The 23,566-nt window shown below is 41.0% G+C and overlaps 1 protein-coding gene across 1 annotated transcript in view; it reads left to right on the top strand.

The window, feature by feature from the left end:
* The first annotated feature begins 1,033 nt into the window (after positions 1-1,033).
* Positions 1,034-23,566, top strand: part of LOC117879026 (rho guanine nucleotide exchange factor 28-like) — a 70,901-nt gene continuing 48,368 nt past the window's right edge. Inside the window, exon 1 of the mRNA XM_034773882.1 lies at positions 1,034-1,073. Coding sequence (XP_034629773.1) covers positions 1,041-1,073 — 33 coding nt within the window. The 5' untranslated portion in view covers positions 1,034-1,040. The remainder of the gene's footprint in view (positions 1,074-23,566) is intronic.

Genomic DNA, 23,566 nt, shown 5'->3' with positions numbered 1-23,566 from the left:
GAGACTAGTATAAATAAACGGTTTGCTAAAGAAGTTTTGTGTTCATGGTGGAAACTCTGTAAGTAAATTTTGCAGTATGTAAAAGGGGAAACATTCCAATTATATCTGACTCATAGAAGGTTATGCAGATGCGTGAACAGGCTGTGCAGCACATAATCATATTATTACTGGAAAGGGTTCAACTTTAACAACACAGCCACATCCGAATTGAGCGCGCCTCCTTTTAGGACAGGCTTTCTGTTCTGTTTTGGTGAGTTGAGGAAGAGGATTTGTAAGTATGTTTGTCCGCCTGGGCTTTCTAAAGGCTTGGTTGCTTCCAGGTTGATTTTTTTTTCCAATTTTTTAAAAAAATGTTATTTTTAGGGAATGCTCTCTGTGGATGCATCAGAGAAGGAAATCAAAATATAATACTAGAAACCAGTGTTACCTCAACTATATTAAAATAATAATAATTGAAATTAATCATCTAAAATGCATTTGTTAAATTACTCTAAGCAGTTGCTTGTCACTTTAGATGCTTTTTTAGACAGCCAATGACAGACTGAAGCCTGTGGGGTTCTTAGATGAAGAAGTTAAAAAAAAATAACCAAAAACTGGACACTTGATTTTTGGTGTTAAATACAAGAGTAGGTGCAACTACATCCCTGGATCAAATTTACAATTCCTTTCTCTACCTCTGTTGTTAATATTGACAGTAAGTGAAGTATTAAAACTTGTTGATTATATCATCTTGGTGGCTGGACTCAGAAATATTCACTCACCTGTTTAGTTTACTGTGTACAGTAAAGAAAAAAAAACACAGCATATTAACTAGAAACAACCCCTCCTCCAGTAATAAACATTTATTTCTTTTCCCTGTGAGGTAAGAAAATGGAGAAGAACTGCACATTTGATAAAGTTAGTCTCTTAATGTCCTCATTCTGGAAGATATTCAGACACCATGGTGACTGGCGTGCTATAAGAACCTGAATAGTATCAGTGCCCTGTGATTCAGTGTGTGATAATTACTCTGGTTTATTCTGTTTGTAGATGCTGTAACAATGAAGCTGAGCTGCACTGAAGTACCTCTTTATGTAAGTTCTACAACATTAGGCTTTTGCCCTAAGAGGCTCTTTCTTTTGGATAACAGCTTATTCAAGGCGAATGAATGAAACAGAAAGCTGTTCTCTGGCTGACTGAGGCTTTAGGCCACTGAATGTTACTGTCCAATTCAGGCGTTTCTGGGGATAGTGCTCTTTAAATATTATGGCTCACATTGTTGAAGTCAGTTTAAAATTATTTTCCCTTCATGGTCATTATTTTAGATTATCTTAATTTTAGTACTTAGAAACATAGATAATATTTAGGGAGGGAAAACAGTTACTCCATAGTTTAAAGTTGCAACTGTGTTTCTGCTATAAACCCAAATTTTTCATTGTCCCCCCTTTTCCTTCCTCATCATATACAAAAAAGTCCTCTCGGCCTCAAAATTTGTAGTCTATATTTGGGGCTAAGGTACAGTTTTTCAACAAAATGTGGAGTGATTGGACAAGAAGTTTTTGCATGACTAAAAACAGAGGCACTCACCAGCGTTCAAAAAGCCACTGAACTTTGAAACAAAATAGGACATACAATGAATAAAATTTAGTTTACTGGACTCCCTAGCTGTGATCGCAATTTGTCCCGATATTTTGCTCCGCCGGCAGCACTCGGCTTTTTTTTTTTTTTTTTTTGCTCTGCCAGTGGACTCCCCCCTCCCCCAGTATCCCAATATTTTGTTCCTCTCATCTGGCCACCCTATTGTGATCTGGTGTCCAGGATGAAAAGTTAGAGGATTAAACTTTTAATTACAAAAGTTATTGATGTTCAGACTTGTAATGGTGCTATCTGTTACAGCGAGCTTAGTATTTGGTTATCAAAGGCCTGCTGGAATTCTGATCTTTCATTAACAATAACAAAGTCTCTTTTCCTTGCAAATGTAGACTTCAAAATGTTGTAACCTGTTGAGAGCCTTATTGATGGAAGAAAGAGAAAATGGCTGCAAAAAGGCTTGCAGAGGGAATGATGAGCCTCCTAAAGCTCTCTGGGGGTTCTCTCTTCCTGCAGACCTCAGAAAGTTCACAAGAAAGGGTGTATCCTTCTGATCCTCTTCTTTTCCAAGCCCCCTGCTCAGTTTAAGGGGCTGTAGAGAGCAGGTTTTGGGGGGGTGGTTAGAGGCCGGGCATTCCCTCTTTCCCATGGAGCTACTGAGGTTTACAGGAGAGGAGAACCAGTAGTGAGCCTTAGGAGGGCTTATCAGCCCCCATTCAGGCCTTAAGAGGCTTGGTGGGTTAATCCCCCAAACTTTAGAATCAGTGAGCGCCCATCACTATATTTGAGCTTTGGGAGGCTCATTGAAGGTCATCCTCAACCTCACATAAACCTTAGTGGATTTCTTAGTCCCAGATAAACCTATTTTGACTATTTGGGCAGGGATGGTGTCCCTAGACTCTGTTTGCCAGAAGCTGGGAATGGGTGACAGGGGATGGCTCACTTGATGATTACTTGTTCTTTTCATTCCCTCTGATGCACCTGGAATTGGTCACTGTCAGAAGACAGGATACTGGGCTAGATGGACCTTGGTCTGACCCAGTATGGCAATTCTTATGTTCTTATTGGAGGCTTCATGAGCATAATTTGGTTTGCAGTTGGACAGCTGCAGGGCTGGATTAAGACCTTTAGAGACCCTAAGCACTGAAAAGATTATTGTGCCCCCCCTATATGTAATTCAAAATAAAAACAATACTATACCATAAAATAAAATTTTATTTTTTGAAATGACACAAAACTTACATATATGCTGAAATTAAAATAGCTTCTTTCTAGATTTTCTGATAGCTTCGATGACCTTATCCAGAATTTTGCAGACTCGACAAAAGCATGTCCACTTCCATACACAATAGGGAAAGTGAATCAAGTCTGGCCTGACTCATTGTTGTTCTCTGAGGGTTTTTTATTCCTTTCAGCTGAGAAAAGGAGTAGTTAGTAATCATCAATGTTAGAAAAATACAGTGCGATCTTTACATTTGGAAATACACATTGTATTCCGTCTTTCAATATTGTGTCATGAAGATCAATGTGACTGAATTTTGTTTTTCCTGTTTCATTAAACTTTGCGCGCATATAAAGTGGAACTGCCGTACTTCTCCACAGAGATTCATGTTCAAGTCAACAGGGTATGAGTCAACTAGCTTTTGGTAACCTTGTGAATATTGTTTGTCAAATAAGTCCATATCATTTAGAAAAGAAAGTCTACTTGACACTCTTTTGTACACTTCACCTCTCCTCTTCATATGAGCTTCAAGTGTATCAATTATAGCATAAAGAACAGGAGTACTTGTGGCACCTTAGAGACTAACAAATTTATTTCAGCATAAGCTTTTGTGGGCAACAGCTCACTTCTTCGGATGAATAGAATGGAACACACAGACAGAAGATATTTATACATACAGAGAACATGAAAAGGTGGAAGAACGCATACCAGCTGTAAGAGGCCAATCAATTGAGATGAGCTATCAGCAGCAGAAGAAAAAAAAAACCTTTGAAGTGATAATCGAGATGACCCATAGAAGGTGTGAGGAGAACTTAACATGGGGAAAAAGATTCAATTAGTGTAATGACCCAACCATTCCCAGTCTCTGTTTAAACCTAAGTTAATTGTATCTAATTTGCATATTAATTTGAGTTCAGCAGTCTCTCTTTGGAGTCTGTTTTTGAAGTTTTTTTGTTGCAAAATTGCCACCTTCAGGTCTGTCACTGAGTGGTTAGAGAGGTTGAAGTGTTCTCCCACTGGTTTTTGAATATTATGATTCCTGATGTCAGATTTGTGTCCATTTATTCTTTTGCGTAGTGACTGTCCGGTTTGGCCAATGTACATGGTAGAGGGGCATTGCTGGCACATGATGGCATATATCACGTTGGTAGACTTGCAGGTGAATGAGTCCCTGATGGTGTGGCTGATGTGGTTAGGTCCTATGATGGTGTCACTTGAATAGATATGCGGACAGAGCTGACATCGGACTTTGTTGCAAGGATAAGTTCCTGGGTTAGTGTTTATGTTGTATGGTGTGCGGTTGCTGGTGAGTATTTGCTTCAGGTTGGGAGGCTATCTGTAAGCGAGGACTGGTCTATCTCCCAAGATCTGTGAGAGTAAGAGATCATCTTTCAGGATAGGTTGTAGATCTTTGATGATGCGCTGGAGAGGTTTTAGTTGGGGGCTGAAAATGACGGCTAGTGGCGTTCTGTTATTTTCTTTGTTGGGCCTGTCCTGTAGTAGGTGGCTTCTGGGTACTCTTCTGGCTCTGTCAATCTGTTTTAACACTTCAGCAGGTGGGTATTGTAGTTTTAAAAATGCTTGATAGAGATCTTGTAGGTGTTTATCTCTGTCTGAGGGATTGGAGCAAATGCGGTTGTATCTTAGAGCTTGGCTGTAGACAATGGATCGTGTGGTGTGTCCTGGATGGAAGCTGTCTGTCTGTGTGTTTCATTCCATGTATCCGAAGAAGCGGGCTGTAGCCCACGAAAGCTTATGCTGAAATAAATTTGTTAGTCTCTAAGGTGCCACAAGTACTTCTGTTCTTTTTGCGAATTCAGACTAACACGGCTGCTAGTTTGAAACCTGTAATTATAGCATAGTGAGTAGATACGTGAAATGCTGTTTCTGCTGCGCTACTATCATGTGCTTGTTTTTTCCTGATTCGCCTGTGGGACTGGGCTTCTTTGTCGTTAATATCAGGCAAGATATCTTTTGATATGTCTTCAGATCTTTTGAAATCATTCCTCAAAGTGTGTAAGTGGTCTGCTAATGATTGACAGAGGTCTGCACGTTTTCAAATCCAATTCTTTTTCTTGGAGAGCTTGACTTGTGTGATAAAAGTGTTGTAAAATTTCATTCCATATGGTCAACATGAATACAAACTCTAGTTCTTGCATCTTGTTTGCAATGTTTTCTGCTCTCGTATAGTTTCTCCCTTTTGTGATTGGTCTTCAGCTATACTTTCTAATGCATCCACAATCTTTGAGTAGGATTCCAGAATTGCACTTGTTGCCACTGCATGTGCCTCCCAGCGAGTATTAGAAAGAGATTTCAACACACGATCATTGCCCAAATATGTTTTAAGAACTGCCCATCGGTGTGTTGAGGCAGAGAAAAATGTATAAAGTAACTGTATTGTTGAGAAAAACCTTACTGCCACCGGACAACAATCAACAGCACTACGGCCAACAGGATTGAGAGAGTGTGCAGCACATGGTATGAATATGGCATATTTGTTCTGTTCTAAAAGCTGCTTCTACCTTCCTTGATAACGTCCTGACATGTTGACAGCGTTGTCATAAGATTGACTTCTGCACTTTGAGAAATCTATTTTGCAAACTTGGCACAGATAATGCAGTCCTTGATTTGCCATTTCTTCGCCAGTGTGGGTTTTTATATTGAGGAATGTTATAAATAGTTCAACTGGCTTTCCATCTGTGGGAGACACATATCTTAGTACAATACTCAATTGATCAATATGTGAAAGATCAGGTTTAGAGTTGACAGATAAACTGAAGTACCCAGCAGTACTTATTTCATCCACAATAGCTGAACAAATTTTGTCACTCACTAGACCAATGAGTTCATCACATATTGTCTTGGATAAGTATGATGTGTTACCTTTGCCAGCATTCCCATATTTTGAGATATGGCCTGCTAAAAATGAGTCAAACTGAGCTACAAGCTCCAACAATCCCATAGTTTTTTGTTTCTTTTCTTCTGCCAGTTTTTCTGTGCTCCACTCAGTTGGTTATGTTTCATCCTCCCCCTTATCTCAGTTATCTGAACTTAAAAAAAAAAAAATTACACGACATATACTATTTTTATGTGTGTGTATATATATATATATATATAAGAAAGGAAAAAACCTAATCAAATACGTATAATTCAGAAGAATATATCAATAATAAAACATAAATTTATTGCAATACATGTCAGGATCTGATTTCCTCACATTATTTTGATCTACATTAGTAGGACGCTCCCCTGGTTTAGGTGGGGATAAGTAAGAAAAAGAGAACAGAAAAACGGGGGAAGAGTGTGTAGTGGAGTGTAAGAAAGTCTAACAAAGTTCTGATTTTTCCCATGATGACTATATCGATGCTTTTTTTGAAATATCAAATATCAAATTTAAAAAAAAAATTTTTTTTTTGGTGCCCCCTGCTTTGCTGGTGCCCTAAGCATGTGCTTAGTTTGCCTATTGGGTAATCTAGCCCTGGACAGCTGCCAACTATTCCTCTGAGGCTTGCTGGGGTAGTGGTTGTGGTTTGGGAGGGCACTAATGATCCCCTCCAGGGCTGGGATATGGTGAGTTTTGAACTTCCTAGGATTAGTGGAGGGCATTTTCTTTTAGCCAGGTCCATTTAGTGTACACATGCATCTTGGAAATTCCTTCTATTAGAGTAACTCCTGCCTTATTTGCATGGCTTTCATGGAAAACACAATCTAGTCAGTATTTAAATTAGATGTGAAAGTGGTTCTTTTGTCCATTTTCACTAAGCAGTTTTCTGGCTTTTTGAGTTTGTTTGAAATACCCTGAATTTTGGTCTCTGAAGAAGTGCCTGAGGTGAGTTTTTGCATTAATTAGAAAAATGATGGAATTAATTGAGTTGGTCTGTTTTGACGGAGGTGGTGGTGGTGGGGGCACAGAATGAAAAATGATGATGCTTATATACTGAGCACATGTAACTTCACAAAATTCAGTGTTACATTGTAAGGTATTATGCCCAATAGGAGTAGAATGATTTTTAGCTCAATGTCTTCTCCACTCAGTCTGATGGAGAATCTCACAATGAAAACTGGCAGAAAAGGAAAAATGCACTGGTTGTAGTTCAAGACTGACTTATCTACTTCGTATTAGTAGAGCCCTACAAATATGTGGCTAGCCGTGGACCATTTTTGCGGCTGGTGAATTGGATGCAGCTACAACCATGCAGGGCTCTATTTGTTAGTGGCACCTGGCCCGCGGCATACGGCTTGGGCAGCCCAGGGGGTGCAGCGTGCTTGGGGCTGGCAGCCAGTGGCTGGAACTGGGCAGCAGCTGGAGTCGGGGCTGTCCAGCACCCCACTCATCATGCCACTTCCTGTCCAGCAGCTTGAGCCCCTTGGGCAGCACCAGTGTCCCCACCATGGCCCTGCCCGGCAGCACTGGCTGAGCTCCCAGTCCTGGGCCTGGCCTTCCGGCTCTGGGCAGCAGGACCCATCCCAGCCCACGGGGATTGGAGCGGGTGGGTCCCTGGTGCCCCACCCCTCCACCCCACTGTGATGCAACACGCACTGCTGCTGCTGTGTGTCGTCGTTCACAATCCCCTGGGAGCAGCACGCAATGCAATGCCCCTTCCCTCCTGTCCCCTCCTCCGCGCTGCCCCTTCTCCTCGAGACCCTGCCCCCATGCTACCCCTTACCCCCAGCCCCCACCCTCACACAGCCTCTTCCCTACAAGACCCTGCCCCCCCCCACTTCCTTTCTCCCCTACCCCCCATCGCTAGACCTTGTGAGACAGCTTGCTGCTGCAGGTGTGGATGCAGATACAGGGGAAAAGACGGCAAGTGGATTGATCCTGGTGGATGCGGATCCACATTTTTGTGTCTACGCCAGGTGGTACATAGGGCTAAAATTGACCCTTGGGGTGTTTGCTTTTCAAACTCTTTCCCAATATTTTTAGCATCTGTGTTTACTGGTATTCACTGGACTATACTGCCTCCATAATCTGAGAATATCTGAAGTAAATATAAGACAGCCTTAGGGATGTATACAAAATGTATTCTAATAATGAATAATAATAATGATAACAGAATAATCATAGGGTACGTCTAGTATTATGTTATCCTGCTGTAACTCTAATAATCATGAAGATCCGGTAGGAGGTGAATTTTTAATCACCTGTGTGCAAGCTACCATTAAAAGCCTTCAAGAGGCTTATTGGGATTGGTATGTGTAATGTAGTGTTGTTTAGAATAGTCACTCAACACCTAAAATTCTTTGCAAGTCTAAGATCTTACCAGCATAGTATAGTCTAATGTAGTCAAATGAATAATGACTTCTGTTTATTTTTTGTTATTGAAAAGGAAATATATTCAGAAAAGCCAGTCATTGTTGGGTTATCTGATTTTATGTGAAGTATAATCAAATACATATGGTCCATGTTATTCCTCGATTTGGAAAATGCATTATTTTGATGCATTTTCCATATACATAATTTCAGTTACAGCAACAGGATCACAATCTAGTTACCACACCTATAAACGTCATGGTTTCAAAAATAAATTATAATGGAAGAGAAAATTAGAGGTTTCAAGCATGTGTTTTTCAGTTAATTGAAGGACCTGTTTCCAGCTTCTAGAAAATAAAGTATTATTGTCCATATTACAGAATTTTCCCTTGTAACCCACACAAATGTTCAGGGTTACTCAAACCACTAACACCTGATTAATGAAATAACACCATGTGATTCTGTGTAGCCCATATGTCCAATAATTATGATAAATCATTTGAGTCAATGTAGTTTTAGTTCAGGTAACTTTACCTTATAATAGTATCTTTGTTGCCTTCTCTTAAAATTTATTATTTTAATTTTTAATTTGAACAGACTAAAATGACAGAGAGAAAACAAGCATTTGATGAAACACTTATAAGATGTTAAAAGTAGGGCTGTCAAGTGATTAAAAAAATTAATTGCGATTAATCGCACTGTTAAACAATAATAGAATACCATTTATTTAAATATTTTGCATGTTTTCTACATTTTCAAATATATTGATTTCAATTACAACATAGAATATAAAGTGTACAGTGCTCACTTTATATTAATTTTTGATTACAAGTATTTGCACTGTGAAAAAACAAAATAAATATTATTTTTCAATTCACCTAATAAATAGATTGCACTACAGTATTTGTATCATGAAAGTTGAACTTACAAATGTAGAATTATGTACAAAAAAACCCTGCATTCAAAAATGAAACAATGTAAAATTTTAGAGCCTGTAAGTTCACTCAGTCCTACTTCTTGTTCAGTCACTCAGACAAATAAGTTTGTTTACATTTGCAGGAGATAATGCTGCCTGCTTCTTGTTTACAATGTCACCTGAAAGTGAGAACAGGTGTTCACATGGCACTGTTGTAGCTGGCATCGCAAGATATTTACATGCCAGATGCACTAAAGATTCATATGTCCCTTCATGCATCAACCACCATTCCAGGGAACATGCGTCTATGCTGATGATTAGTTCTGCTTGAAAACCATCCAAAGTCGGATGCCATCAGCAGAAGGTTGATTTGCCTTTTTGGTGGTTTGTGTTCTGTAGTGTCCGCATTGGAGTGTTGCTGTTTTAAGACATCTGAAAGCATGCTCCACAACTCGTCCCTCTCAGATTTTGGAAGGCACTTCAGATTCTTAAACCTTGGGTCGAGTGCTGAGGCTAACTTTAGAAATCTCACATTGGTACCTTCTTTGCGTTTTGTCAGATCTGCAGTGAAAGTGTTCTTAAAATGAACAACATATGCTGGGTCATTATCAGAGACTGCTATAACAGTGAAATATTTTTAGCAGGTAGTGTCCTGCTGACTTCCCTGCCACTGGGAAAGGCTTTCGCAGTGGGGAAAATCTCCATTAGCTCCCTGTGGTGGGGAAGGGCTCTAGCAGCAGGAAGCTGCTGGAGCCTTTGCCTGACACTAAAAGGCTCTAGCAGCAGGGAAGATTCTGGCAGACAGAGGCAGGGAGAAAGGCTCTGGCAGCTGCTGGAGCCCTTTTCCCACTGCCAGAGACTTTCACTGCTGCGCGTAGCTACATACCACAGTGTGGACGCAGCCTGCCTTTCATTGCTGCATGTAGCTACATGTACCCTAGACGCCACCACCACTGTACACAAGGCCTAAGGCATCATCGACTCACAAAGCTGCAGATATTTCCTTGTAGAATATAACAGTGCCCCAGTTGGTATCATCTTCGAGCAGATTCACCTTCTGTGCTGTGAAATCTGCTTCTGCGAGGCTGTTCTCCAGAAGGAGCCATGTTGCTACAGGGGAGAAGAGGCCAGGAGAGCAATATGGAGACATTAGATCTTTATTTAGCTGTCTTGATGTCCATAAGATTCCACTACAACCCATAAGCATTAGGTAGGTCTCTCTTCCAACTTGTTTGGTAGTGCGTCGATCCTGTCCCTCCCAAAGGAATATTGGGACACTAACGCCAGTTTTTTAAATTCATGATGTTTCCTTGGTGCTTTTGTGGGTTTTTGCCACACAGGAGACAGTTTGCTCCTGCAGTAAGTCATTACTGCTTTGTACTCCTATAGAGCCAATACAGCATTGGTTAAATGACCTGTTCTCACACATCATTAACAGAATTGTCAACTTGAAATCTTGTCTTAAAAAAAATTGAGTTAGCAGAAGCTTCAGGTACTACATCTGCCCCTTAGTTTCCCTGCCAATTTTTATGATTTTACTATCAAACTCTCCTATTTAAAAAAAAAAAAAAAATCCCATTCACTTCTGCTGTATTAAAGACCCATGTAAGCAGTGGAGGAAATTGGCTAACTGGCTATGTCAGGCAACAGTGAAACTGACCAAAAATTTTCTCACAATAAACTTTCCTGCTGGGAAATGTGGCCTTGTTTAAAAAAAAAAAAAAAAAAAAAAAAATCTGAGAGAAAATGTAGATTTAAAAAGCAAAAAAGATTTATCACTTGGATAATTGAAAATGAAAAATTTCATTTTGGTTTTACAATTTAAAAATAAATGCATTCATTTTATCTACAAAGTCATTTTGTTTTTGATTTTTGGAAACAAAAATATGTGTTTCCCTTTTTTGATTTTGGGGGCTTTCGCTCACTTTTTTTTTACTCCTGCTCCTTTAGCTGTTAAAAGAAATTGTGGAAAAGCCCACTTTTCACACTTTTTACTCTGTTCCAGATGGTAAAAGTTAGAAAATGAAGCAAAATATTTCATTTTGTTTCAAAAGTCAGAAACAAAATGATGGTTTTTGTTTTGAAATATAATTTTAAATCAAAGCAAAATGAAAATTTCCACAGAAACCCCAAAAATTTTCAGTAGAAAACTTTAAAAGTAGGTTTTTCCAATGAGATTTCTGTTGGAGAAAATGTGGGTTTTCAGACCAGCTATAGATGTCTGTTCCTTGGCTTGTCCTGTTGTTTTTGTTTGGGTCAGTGCTTTGTTCTTGGTAAGGTTCTTGTAGGTGTCCTACGTTTCATTCTTAGGTACTTATGTGGGTCCCATTACCATAAAATCCAAGTGCTGAATAATCTTATTTATGGTCGCATCACCCCGTGAGATGTGCTGTTGTTCCCGTTTTACAAATGGGGGCTAAGGGACAGAGAATCAAAGTGACTTGCCTAAGGTTATGCAGGAAGTCTTTGGGTAGAACAGGTGCTTGAATCCAGGTTTCACAAATCCTAGGATAGTACCCTAACCCCCAGATCCTCCTTCCTTTCTAATGTGTTTAGATATCAAGGCTCTGTCTACACCATCATTTTTCTTCAGATTTCCCACTGTTGCCACCAGTGTAGCTTAGTTTAGTAGTAGCAATGGTGGAAGAACTAGTGCAGACCAGCAGCTGGAGTTTTAACTAGTGTGCCATCTAAAACTTGCTCAGAGCATATATAGACAATAGTATGGTTAAAATGCTGCCAGCCATTGGCAGTCTGTCTGATGGAGCTTTGCTGCTAGTGCAAGGGATGGGAAATTAGAAACAAAATGCTAGTGTACCAAGACCTGTGTTGGCTGTTTTTCACAGAAGTCAACATACATATAGCCTGTCCCTATAAAGGCATCTCTATATTACAACTTACTTCAGTTAATTGTACCTTGAAGTACAATCTTCATTTCGTTCTGCAACTGTACAAGCATTTCAAAATTCTTTTGATCCTCTGATAACTTTTCAGAGGACGTTTCCTCTCTCTAGGGGTGCTTGAGCAAATACCTGGGCTAGTTAGGTTCATTAACTTCTTAATTATTTTCTTCTTTCAGGATATTTCTTTCCAGTAGGGTGGGTGGGAATAGTTCCTTAAGACCCAAATTGAAACCCATTACAGGTATTTGTGAACAGGTACCTTTATAGTACATCGTATCTGAATAAGAACATACACAAAATTATGCCTGATTTTAAAAAAGTTAGTTGCCAGATCTTTTCCTAAAGATACAAGGAATGAAAAATGAAATAATGGAAAAGCTACATCAGGGCTCTGCCACAGGCCACCTGGGGTAGTGAGTGAAAACAACAAATTCCTTGACTGACTTTCAAGGTTTTTGAAAGCACAGGCTGCCATACTCGTGGGCAATTTTTAACTACCCAGATATCTAGTGGGTAAGAAACACAGCAAAACATGCATCAACCAAGAGAATCCTTGCTTATGAAAAGGATTGTTTTGTGGTCCAAAAACCACAGCATCATACCAGGGAGAAGTGATAATGAATCTACTCTTTGAGAGGGAGAAATTGATTGAAAAAGAGAGAGTAGGGAATTTTGGTACTACTGACCTTGAACTAATTTGATTTGTGTCACAGTAGCATCTAGATGCCCCAATCAGGGATCAGGATCCCATTATGGTAGGCACTTTATGCACATACAGTGAAAAGATTTCTCCCCTCCCCCCCAAATCTTACAATCAAACTACAGTATAATAGGGAATAGATGTTAGATTTCAGGAAAGCAAATTCCCCATTGACTTCAATGGTAATTTTGTCTGAGCGAAGACTGAATGAAAAAGTGCGTGAGGACTCCAGGAGATTACCCTTTGGGCTGGATAACCAACTCCTTCAGGAAAATCACAGGGAAGAAGGAGGAAATGTCCATGAGAAGGAAAAAAAAAAAAAGATGGATATGATATAATTCCACACTTGCCATTTACAGTGAAAAATTGAGTAGGCAGCTTCCATTATACTTAGACCTGTTTGGGTAAATTAAGTGCTGTTGTACATGTGAATAAATTAAACGTGAAAACAGTTAGACACTTGTTTTCATATTCGACGTTAAATGGTTTTGGATTAATAAGAGGAGCCCCCTTAGAAGGAACAGAGCGCATAGGACGGGATGGTGAGCATAGGCATGTCACCTCGGAGTGCCACCTCAGAGTCACAGTTCCACCCAGATCTGCCCTATTGTACTGGGGAGGGTAACTTGTGAGATCACTTTATGGGGTGCAGCACACTTCCTCCCACATGTTCACCCTATTCTGTTGGCTAGCACTTGAGGGGACAGAGCCATAACTTTGCCTACTCCCTGCCGCCTTCCTCCTGGGAGACTGAGGAAGGCTCCTCGCTCCTTTCTGCTTCTGTGCTCAGCTATGTTAGGGCTAGATACAATTCTAGCCAATAGTTTGGATATTCAACCAGCCCAAAGTAACTGTCATATTTAACGGTGATTTCAAGCTGTACGAATGAAAACACTATTTAAAAAGTGATGATCTTTTATAATGTATGTTAATCTCCCATTTACATTGACTGATCCATAGAGCCCCACTTGTGGGGCTTGATCCAGCTCTGATTGAAGCCAGTGAGTGTTACTATTGAGCTGGGTTGGGCCCTTAGTGGGTAGATGCTTTGGTGTGAACACAAAAGTGCACGCACGGTTATTGGCCTACATTTATATGCAGACTCACTGCCAAAATCAAACATGCTGAAGAAATATATTTAGAATAATGGGATCTATTTTAAAAGAGAAGGAATTGGAGCTGACAAACCATGTCTCTCATCACCCTGACCACTTTGCTTGTATGGTGTATCCCTCTCCCCTCCCTTTTATTTGATATTTGGTCTTTAGATTGTAATCTCTGCAGGGCAGGGATTGTGTCTTCCTATGTGTTTGTACAGTGTCTAACATATAGGGACCCTAATCGTTACTGGGGATGCTTTAAAACTATCACATTATATAATAATAAATAATCAAGGTTATCCATTTACAATGAAGTAAACTGAAGGCGGTAATCTATCTAATAAGTCTTCTTCATTGCTTCAGCTAATAGTAAAAATCAGATGGTGTGTTTCTCTTCATGGCCCTTTTGCAAATAAAAAAAAAATACTGATGGTTGGCAGTAAACCAGGTGAAAAATAGGGAGGTAGAGAATTTTCAAAATTCCTCTCCATTTTGTATTAAATATCATATTGATGGACATTTTCTGACTGGCTGTTGTCAACAGCTCATTCATAAGGTTCTTGAGGTAGCTCTTTTGTTTCTTACATATGTTTCTATAAGTTTTGTATTATTTAGTATAGATGGTGTGTTTTAGCCTTTATTGGTGTTGTGAGAAAGGAAAGGAGTAATCTTGAGTACTTCTAATAATGAACAAGATTTTCCCCAAACTGTGTGCTGAATGATGTCATGTTTAAAAACTGGTTTATCACAGACAGAAAAATTGGGCTAGTTCCTCAAAGGCCTCCAGGTAAGCGCCATCTCCAGCCAGCAGCTCCACTGGAGTTAGCTCCACCTGACTGCCCTCTTCTCCAGCTATACTGATTACATCACCAAGTGGGAGAATCTGAAAACTCCCTGCTCCCTTCCCCTCAGACTAGCTGCCATTTATACTGTTAGAAATGTGATTAGTATTGTTTTATGCTGGGTTTTTAAAAAAGAGATTACAGGGAGAAGCTGGTCATTGAATATTACGGAACAATTTAATGGGCGCATTTGTCTGTTTTATTCTTTAATAATTGTGTTAATGTTTGTGATTGCTGTTTCTTCCCTGAGGCTGGCCCATTAGCCTGTATTTTGAGTTTGTATAATGCTGACTTAAAAGGTCTTCTGAAGAGGTCAGGCAGCCTAAACAAGTCTGTAAGACACAGAGATCACTTGGCATGAGTCTTACATTTGGAAAAGTGGCTTCTGTAGGTTGGTGATTTTTAACCAGGCCTTTGTTATACGTCATATGTTCTGTTGTTCAGAACATGAAAGACATTTGTTTCTACCTTCTTGTAAAAATATCATTTTATGTTTTCTGAGCAAGCATTTCCATTAAAGACTATTCCACACAGTGATGCCAATTCAAATATTACGTGTGGGGGGGCAAATTCAGGTCCCTCCTGCCCCTTGGCTAGGGTTACCATATTTAGTACCTCCGAAAGGAGGACACTCCATGGGGCCCCGCCCACGCCCCCAGCCCCGCCCACGCCCCCAACTCCGCCCCCTCCCCAAAGTCTCCACTCTCTCCTCTGCTTCCCGCAAACATTTGAGTCGCGGGAATCCTGAAGCAGGTAAGGGGGGCTGTTGGGGGAGGAGGTGCGGCCCACCCCCGGCACCGCACCGCCGGTCCCCAGCCTGGCCCCCGGCACCGCCGGCCCGTCCCCCGAGCCCCCATCCCCCCCCCTCCCCCCCCCCCCCCGGCCCCCCCCCCCCCCCCCGGCCCCGCATGTCCCGATTTTCCCGGACATGTCCGGCTTTTCGCTCCAACCCCCCGGACGGGGATTTGGAGCCCAAAAAGCCGGACATGTCCGGGAAAATCCAGACGTATGGTAACCCTACCTTGGCTGGGGCCCTGTTCTGGTCCCTGCTTGTCTCCTCCCCCTCAGGGACCTCGGGTCTCCCTCGGCCAGGGAGACCCCCCACTCTTTTACCCACACAGTGCATGAGCTGGTGCCTCCAGGGCTCCCATGCTCTCTGCCCTATAGGAACAGACTCCTTGTATGCTAGGTTGCAATCCCATTTTGGCCTGGTGGTCTGGGCAGAGGTACAGCTGGGCCATACATTGAGTGTCATTGTGAACACATACACCACATGTAATGCCACTCACTGAAGTTTGGCCTGGCCGCCTCTCTGTATGGAGGGGTGGCCGGGTCAAATTTCTGTGGCATTGTGACCATGCAGCTGGAGCAAAGCTTTGGACCGTTCTGGCAGCAGCATTCTGCTTTAGAATGGCACCATTGGTTAAAAGTAGTCAGGCAATGCCTTCCCATCCCGTCTCTGTGCTATATGGAACTTTGAGCAAACCCCAAAACCTTGGGGTTGAGGAGAGGGTGTTTGTTCCCCTCAGCCCTCCCTAATTGGCTCCACTGATTCCACGTCCTAGCACGTTCTACTTTCACTAAGTTTTCCTGGATGTTCAGCCTAAGTTTCTGAAGTTTGTCCTAGTACTCCCTGTTATATCTCTGTGTGTCACAATAAATAACTCCTCTCCATCCTTGAGGATTACACCTTTTGAATACTCATAAACTAGTAGGTTTCCTTGCCATCACCTTACTTGACACTTGTACAAGTTGTACTCTAGGAACTTAGCCCTCAGTCTTCCATTATGTATTAATCCCTTCAGTATCCTGGTAATTTTTATTGCTGTGCTGTGATAAATCTGAAGGATTTCAGTGTTTAGCTGGTTATGTGATGCCCAGACTTGAGTGTAATATTCAGGGTGTCTCCACACCAGAGTCCTATGCAAGGGGTCTTGTTACCTTCTTGCTGCATGACACAGCATCCACTTTTTTTGTGTGCAACCATAATTAATTGTAAATGCCTGTCTTGTTTGTTTGCACACTAAATCTCTCCCAGCATAACTGCTCTACATGCAGAAGGAGTGACTGAACACTGAGGTGGAGCAGCAGTCCAAAGCTGGAAGGAGCAGGGTGGAATAAGGGGTACACCAGTTGAAATGGGATTCATAGAGTGGGATAGGGCCAGGGCATCCCCAGGTTGTGTGAAGATGGTGCTGTGGAGAGTTAATAGCTGGATAGCAGTTGGTAATTAGGGATGGGGGTTTGACAGTTGGGATCAGGACCAAAGAGGGAACTTGGGGGTTGGGTTGTGGGGAGGAGTTTGCTTTTCTTCTGCCCCTTTGCTTTCCCTGAAAGCATTAAGTGATCTCATTTGTTGTCTTACTTTTGTTTGTTGCATTTTCAGTAAAAAAATTATTTTAACCTCAGACCTTTGACACTGTGGGAATGTCTTCACTGCAGCATTAACTGGAGCTATCTGTGCTTGACTTACTTCTCTCAAGTTAGCCTGGCTTGAGTGCGGGCAGCTGCACAGAGAAATAACACACAAGCTGCAGTGTCCACCCTGGTGCTGCACTCACTCATGTGTGGCACTAAGACTTCTGGGGGCTTTTCCTATGAGCTTTTTTGCACTGCGGTAAGTTGAGTGGCTCTATTAATTCTTTCCCAGTGAATTGTGGGAGAACTTGTCTGTCTGTTCTATGCGCATGGAGAATTGTGGGAAGGGTTTGGAGGACTTGTAGCACACTAGCATGTGCACTGTTGCAGAGTGGTTGTGTTAGCAGCTGACGAGTTGTGCTAACTACAGCTTTAGCCTATACTAGGGATTCTCAAACATCATTGCACTGCAACCCCTTTCTGACAACAACAATTACTACATGACCCCAGGAGGGGGGACTGAAGCCTGAGCCCGCCCAAGTCCCACCGCCCTTGATGGAGAGGCCAAAGTCGAAGCCCAAGGACTTCGGCTCCAGACTGGGGGATCCCTGTATTATGAGCCCCGCCACCCAAGGCTGAAGCCCTTGGGCTTCGGCCTAGGGCGGTGGGGCTTGGGCTTTGGCCCTCGGCCCCAGCAAGTCTAATTCCAGCCCTGGCAACCCCAGTAAAATGGAGTCGTGACTCACTTTGGGGACCTGACCAATGGTTTGAGAACCACTGGCCTATACATCCTGCCAGGCCATCCAACTTGAGTTAAAAGCACCATCACACTTGAGTTAAAGGTTTTTGTGTGTGGATAGGACGTGAGTTGAGACAATACTTGTTATATCTCAAGTTAACTTCGCAATGAAGACATGGCCAAAATATTAAAGCCACATTTGCTGGTCCTGGATCTCTTACATTTCAGAGGAGTTGTATTTGGTTGTGCCATAAATAAATGGTCTTTTACATTCCTCAAGTCTTCTATGATTTTAATTCCTCCCTCATTGAATCTTCCACATGAAGGGCTAAATTAGCAGTTCCCAAACTGTGGGTCATAACCTCAAGTGGGGTCGCTTCATCACCCGATGGGGTCATGGCAATCCAAAGTGTGTGGGTGATGCCATTTTATAAAATGGCATCTTCCGCACAGTGTGACCTCAGATGCAACGTATAAATGAGGTTACACTGCATGAAAGACTCTATTTTGCTCTACAAAATGACACACTCCATGCAGTGTAACCTCACCCACACTGAACGGGTGTGAGGTCGTGCTGAGTGGAGGATGCCATTTTTAAATGGCTTCCTTGGTGCTGTTTGGGGTCACAGGAAGCAATATTTGTGAAAATGGGGTCACACAGGGAAAATGTTTTGGAACCGCTGGGCTAAATCCTGCAGCTCTTAGGTGTGTGAGTTCCTATTTACTTCTATGAGCACATGTGAGCCTGTGTCAGGACTTTCTGGGTGGGGTGGCGGGTTGAGCAAGCATGAAGTACAGCTTGATCTGACACACCTATTGTGGGAATATGTTAGTTCTCTCCACATATCTCTAGGACCAGTGAATGAGTGGACTTCACGGAAGATGATTTTAGAATAAATTTTGAGAAGAAATAAGATTTATGTTTTTCTTTTGTAAGAACTAGATGTGCTGCTGCTGCCAATCTGATCTTGCTTATTAAACATAAATCATATAGCTTCTTATGTTCACTATTTGCATGATGAGTCACTGCATGTCATGCTTAAAGAGTGGATCTCCGTCATCCCTGTGCACATAAATGCATGCTTTATCTGTGCAAATAAATATTTATTCAAGAGGCCTTTGGACATGGTGTTCAGCAACTGACATGGGAGCGAGGTGGCAACAGCTACTGCAACATTTATTTTTCTTTTTAATGTGAAATAAATCAAAACCAAACTGGTGAACTTGGTGAAATTCCATATCAAAGGGCATTTTATGGGCTTCAGCAGGAAATTCCTCTGATAATGCTTTCCTACCCAAGATAATACTGATATCAAGGTAGAGAAACCCTATACGTTATGCTCTGAGAATTGTAAGGATCCTCCTCACTCCTTTCTCTCACTGTTTTGACATGAACTGTGAGAACAGCTCTAATCCTCAGCTGCCAGCTATCACCACTCTTCCACCTCAGCAGCATCTTGTGCAAAAGGGGAATTTTTCACTTGTTTTATGTTTTTGCAAAAAGAGGTTTCTATGGAAATTCTTCATGTAAATTTCATGCAAAGCTTCTTCATTGTGAAAAAGTATTTATTCAATCCAGTGCTTGATGTGTACAGCTCGTGTTATTTTCAGAGCCACCCATATGCTTGTAAATAAAATTCTTTCTCGAGGCATTTTTTTCGGGTGGGGGGGGTGGGGGGGGTTGCAAATCTGGAGCATACTTCTTAGTGTCTTGTGCACACGCTCACATCATAAACTCCAAGAGTTTGATTGTTAGCTGTTGTAAACAGGGCTAGCTCCAGGCACCAGCGAAGGAAGCTTGTGCTTAGGGTGGCCAATGGAAAGGGGCGGCATGTCCAGCGGCAATATGGCGGCGGGTCCCTCAGTCCCTCTCTTCCTCTTTGAGCTGCCGCTGAAGAGGAAGAGAGGGAGTGAAGGACCCGCCAAATTGTCGCTGAAGAATGGAGCGGCCTAAAAGCTGGAGCCGGCCCTGGGTGTAAATCAATGTAATTCTGTTGACTTCAGTTGAGCTTTGCCAGTTTAGACCAGCTGAGGATATGGCCTTCATACGCTCAAATGTCCATTTGTATATTACTATTTGAATTTGTATAATAAGTGCATATGAGTAAACTTGTACAATTTATAACACTATTTTTGACACGAGTATATCAAAGTGCATCCCCTGTTTCCAGGGTATTTGTGTAATATAGATAACAATGTTTGTACATGTAATTTGGATGTGGAGGAACTTCGTTATTAGGGGTGTCAACTGATTAAAAAATAATCACAATTAATCATGAGATTTAAAAAAATAGTCAGGATTAATTGCACGGTTTATAATAGAATGCCAATTTGAATTTGTTGTAGGAAAACTTCTAGAAATATTTATAATAAATTCAAATTGGCATTCTATTATAAACAACACAAATAAAACTGCTATTAATCATGACTATTATAAAAAATCTAGTTAATTTGATTTGCGTTAATAAAATGCATTAATTGCAATTAATTGATAGCTCTATTAGTTGTATTTGTTCATTTCCTTTTTTAAGCCAAAGAAACGGGGAAAAAAACTCTCTTAAATTTTATGTAAGATATTTAGTCATACTCTGCTCCTAAGGCAATGACTACACAAAGTGTTGGGCTTTTTCCTCTTAATTTCTGGCTTGCTGGTCTGTGTTTAATTTAATACTCTTCCTTTTTCTGTGTTGTTTTAATACCTGCTTAGCCTTGTATCCAGTTACATTCCATTCAAAGAGGTAATCACATGCTTTTTGAACAAATCACCAGCAATTGTTTGCTAAACTTTAGCAGCAAAGGAGAGCATGCTAAACATTATAAATGATCCGAAAGATATGTCGTGTTTTTATTTTTGTCCTCGTTTTTAATGATTAGTTATAGAGCAGACAATATGGTTGGTTTGTGTTAACCGACCTTTGTTACTTAACCTGGACAAGGAGTGGCAGGTATTTGTCTCCTTTTGATGTCTCAGGTTTTGTTCGGGTATTGTTGATAGTAACAGCTAAGCTTCTTTACAGAGGTCTTTGTGATGGCTCAGAGCAAATATTTTGACATTTTAACCAATTCTCATCTGACCAAAAAAATCACTGAGCTAAAATTTTTTAAGTGATTTGCTTTAAAATATTTAGTAAGGCTGTCAAATGATTAAAAAATTAATCATGATTAATGGCACTGTTAAACAATAATAGAATACCATTTATTTAAATAGTTTTGGATGTCTTCTACATTTTCAAATATATTGTAACTGAAATCAACACAATACAAAGTGTACAGTGCTCACTTTATATTTATTTTTGATTACTAATATTTGCACTGTAAAAAAAAAAAGAAATAGAATATTTCAATTCACCTAATACAAGTACTGTTGTGCAGTCTCTTTATAATGAAAGTTAAACTTACAAATATAGAACGATGTACAAAAAATAACTGCTTTAAAAATAAAATAATGTAAAACTTTAGAATCTACAAGTCCACTCAGTCCTACTTCAGCCAATTGCTCAGACAAACAAGTTTGGTTACAGTTTGCAGGAGATAATGCTGCCCATGCAGGGCCATCCTTAGGCATTTGCTGCGTAGGGCACCTGAAAATTTGGGGCACCCCTGGGTCTTAGCGTCTACCCTCCCGCCTCTTCCTAGCCTTGTTCTGACCCTTCCTGCAAGCTCTCTCAGCTAGCTGCTGCAGCCCGGTGACTCTTATTTCGGAGGGGATCTAGTAACTTAAAAGTGAAAAAACCTTCCAGCCTGCCAGACCTATTAGCACAATATTGAAACTGTTAAAGAGCCATTCAAGTGGTAATAAAGCCATTTAACAGGCATTTGCCAACCCCTATGAATATATTGTCAGTTTCTGAATTTATTGACAAAAACAGTTTTGCATTACTATAATATTTACTCAGAACATGTTAGTCTACAGGACCTTAATTTAAAATTTGCTTTAAAAATATTTCATTAGAAGATTGCTTAAGATTATAAAATCACATCTTTAAAAAAATCCTTGCATAGATTTTTTAGATCTACAATCTGAGTATTCATCTTTAGCCTTAAATGGTTGGATCTTCAGACATATAGTTTTTTAAATAAATCCTTCAAAAGACCAGTCTTATCTAAAATACACATTTTAATTTTAATTACTATAGTACAAAAAACTTGCTTCCAAAGTCTTCCTGTCCTTTCTGTCCATCCCTTTCTCCCTTCACCCCCCCCCAGTTGAAGGGAGGTTAGTTCTTAAAGGGACAATACCCCTTTCCTTTCAGATAGGGAAACTTGTTTGTCCAGCTTTCTTTACTTCTGAATATTTGATGAACTAGTTTTAAGAGAACCCTCCAGCAAAATCAGTATCTTAGTAAGATATAAAGTCCTTTGTTATGCCTAAAATCTTTAGAAACATATTTTTTAAAGTTGGTGACACTTTATAAACATGTCTGTTTTGGAGATCACACAAAGTAAATTTGTGTTCCTTTTTTCTAAAAGCAATGAACATTATTATGAACACACTAAACCTCTGTGACTGATTAATTTAAGGTAATGTCTTTGTTTCAGTGAGTTAAATATGAGGTAATCTGGAGTGATTACTTTATGAAGGTTTAAGAGTACATTTAAAATATAAAATCAGCTTAGAAATACTGATTAAGAAAATGTAAAATAGAGGAGCTGCATCATGTATTACATAACATTTAATGTATTCAGCAGGGCAGCTGAGTCGCCCTTACTATAAAGTTTTTGCAAATAAATCTCTGACAAATTTCAGGGTATATCAAAATACCTGTGACTGACATTTTTTATTCCCAAGTTTAGTGCTTTTAATTAGGTACCTTCTGCATGTCCAGTCTTCACCTTCCGGCATCCAGTGGAAAACATTCTTCATTTTCTTTTGAAACTTCCCCCCCCCCCGCCCACTATTCTGCAATTTATTTCTAATGTCATTTGCTTCATTTGGGTTCAAGGATTTGTCTGGAAGGGGGGTGAACAGGGAGGGGGAGGGAGACAGTGGGGAGGGGAGGGGTCTGGGCAGAATGGGGGTGGGGCCTGAGGCAGAAGAGGTGGGCTGGGGAGCTAGCCTCCCCAAGCGGCAGCTTCACCCACCACCCATGACAGCAGGTAAGAGCGGGTCGGCTCCCGCACACCCAGCGTGCACTGCAGTCTCCTTAGGCAGGGGCCGTATTCACAGAGCCGAATGAGCCAGCGCCGCACATTCTGCGTGAGGGAGGAGGTACGGGGGTCTCTGCGGGGAACTGTGACTCTCCACCACTGTGAGGTGGGCCGGGCGGCTTGGTATCCTTGCTGCCTCATCCATCCCCCACCCAGACTGCGAGCCCAGGTTGCCGTCAGGTATAGGTGCATCAGTTTAATAATACTGCGTAGGGCCCCAGAAATCCTAAGGATGGCCATGTGCCCACGTCTTGTTTATAATGTCACCTGAAAGTGAGAACAGATGTTCACATGGCACCATTGTAGCCAGCATCGCAAGATATTTATGTGCCAGATGCGCTAAAGATTCATATGTCCCTTCATGCATCTACCACCATTCCAGAAGATGTGTGTCCATGCTGATGACAGGTTCTGCTCGATAACGATCCAAAGCAAAACGGACCAACGCATGTTCATTTTCATCATCTGAGTCAGGTGCCACCAGCAGAAGGTTGATTTTCTTCTTTGGTGGTTCAGGTTCTGTAGTTTCTCCATTGGAATGTTGCTCTTTTAAGACCTCTGAAAGCATGCTCGACATCTCGTTCCTCTCAGATTTTGGAAGGTATTTCAGATTCTTAAACCTTGGGTCGAGTGCTGTATCTGTCCTTAAAAATCTCATGTTGGTACCTTCTTTGCGTTTTGTCAAATCTGCTGTGAAAGTGTTCTTAAAACGAACATGTGCTGGGTCATTATCAGAGACTGCTATAACATAAAATATAGCAGAATGTGGTTAAAACAGAACAGGAGACATACAATTCTCCCCCAGGGAGTTTAGT

The sequence above is a fragment of the Trachemys scripta genome, chromosome 6, assembly GCF_013100865.1.
Source record: "Trachemys scripta elegans isolate TJP31775 chromosome 6, CAS_Tse_1.0, whole genome shotgun sequence".
NCBI classification, from domain to species: domain Eukaryota; kingdom Metazoa; phylum Chordata; order Testudines; family Emydidae; genus Trachemys; species Trachemys scripta.
This window is presented reverse-complemented; position numbering and strand designations above follow the sequence as displayed.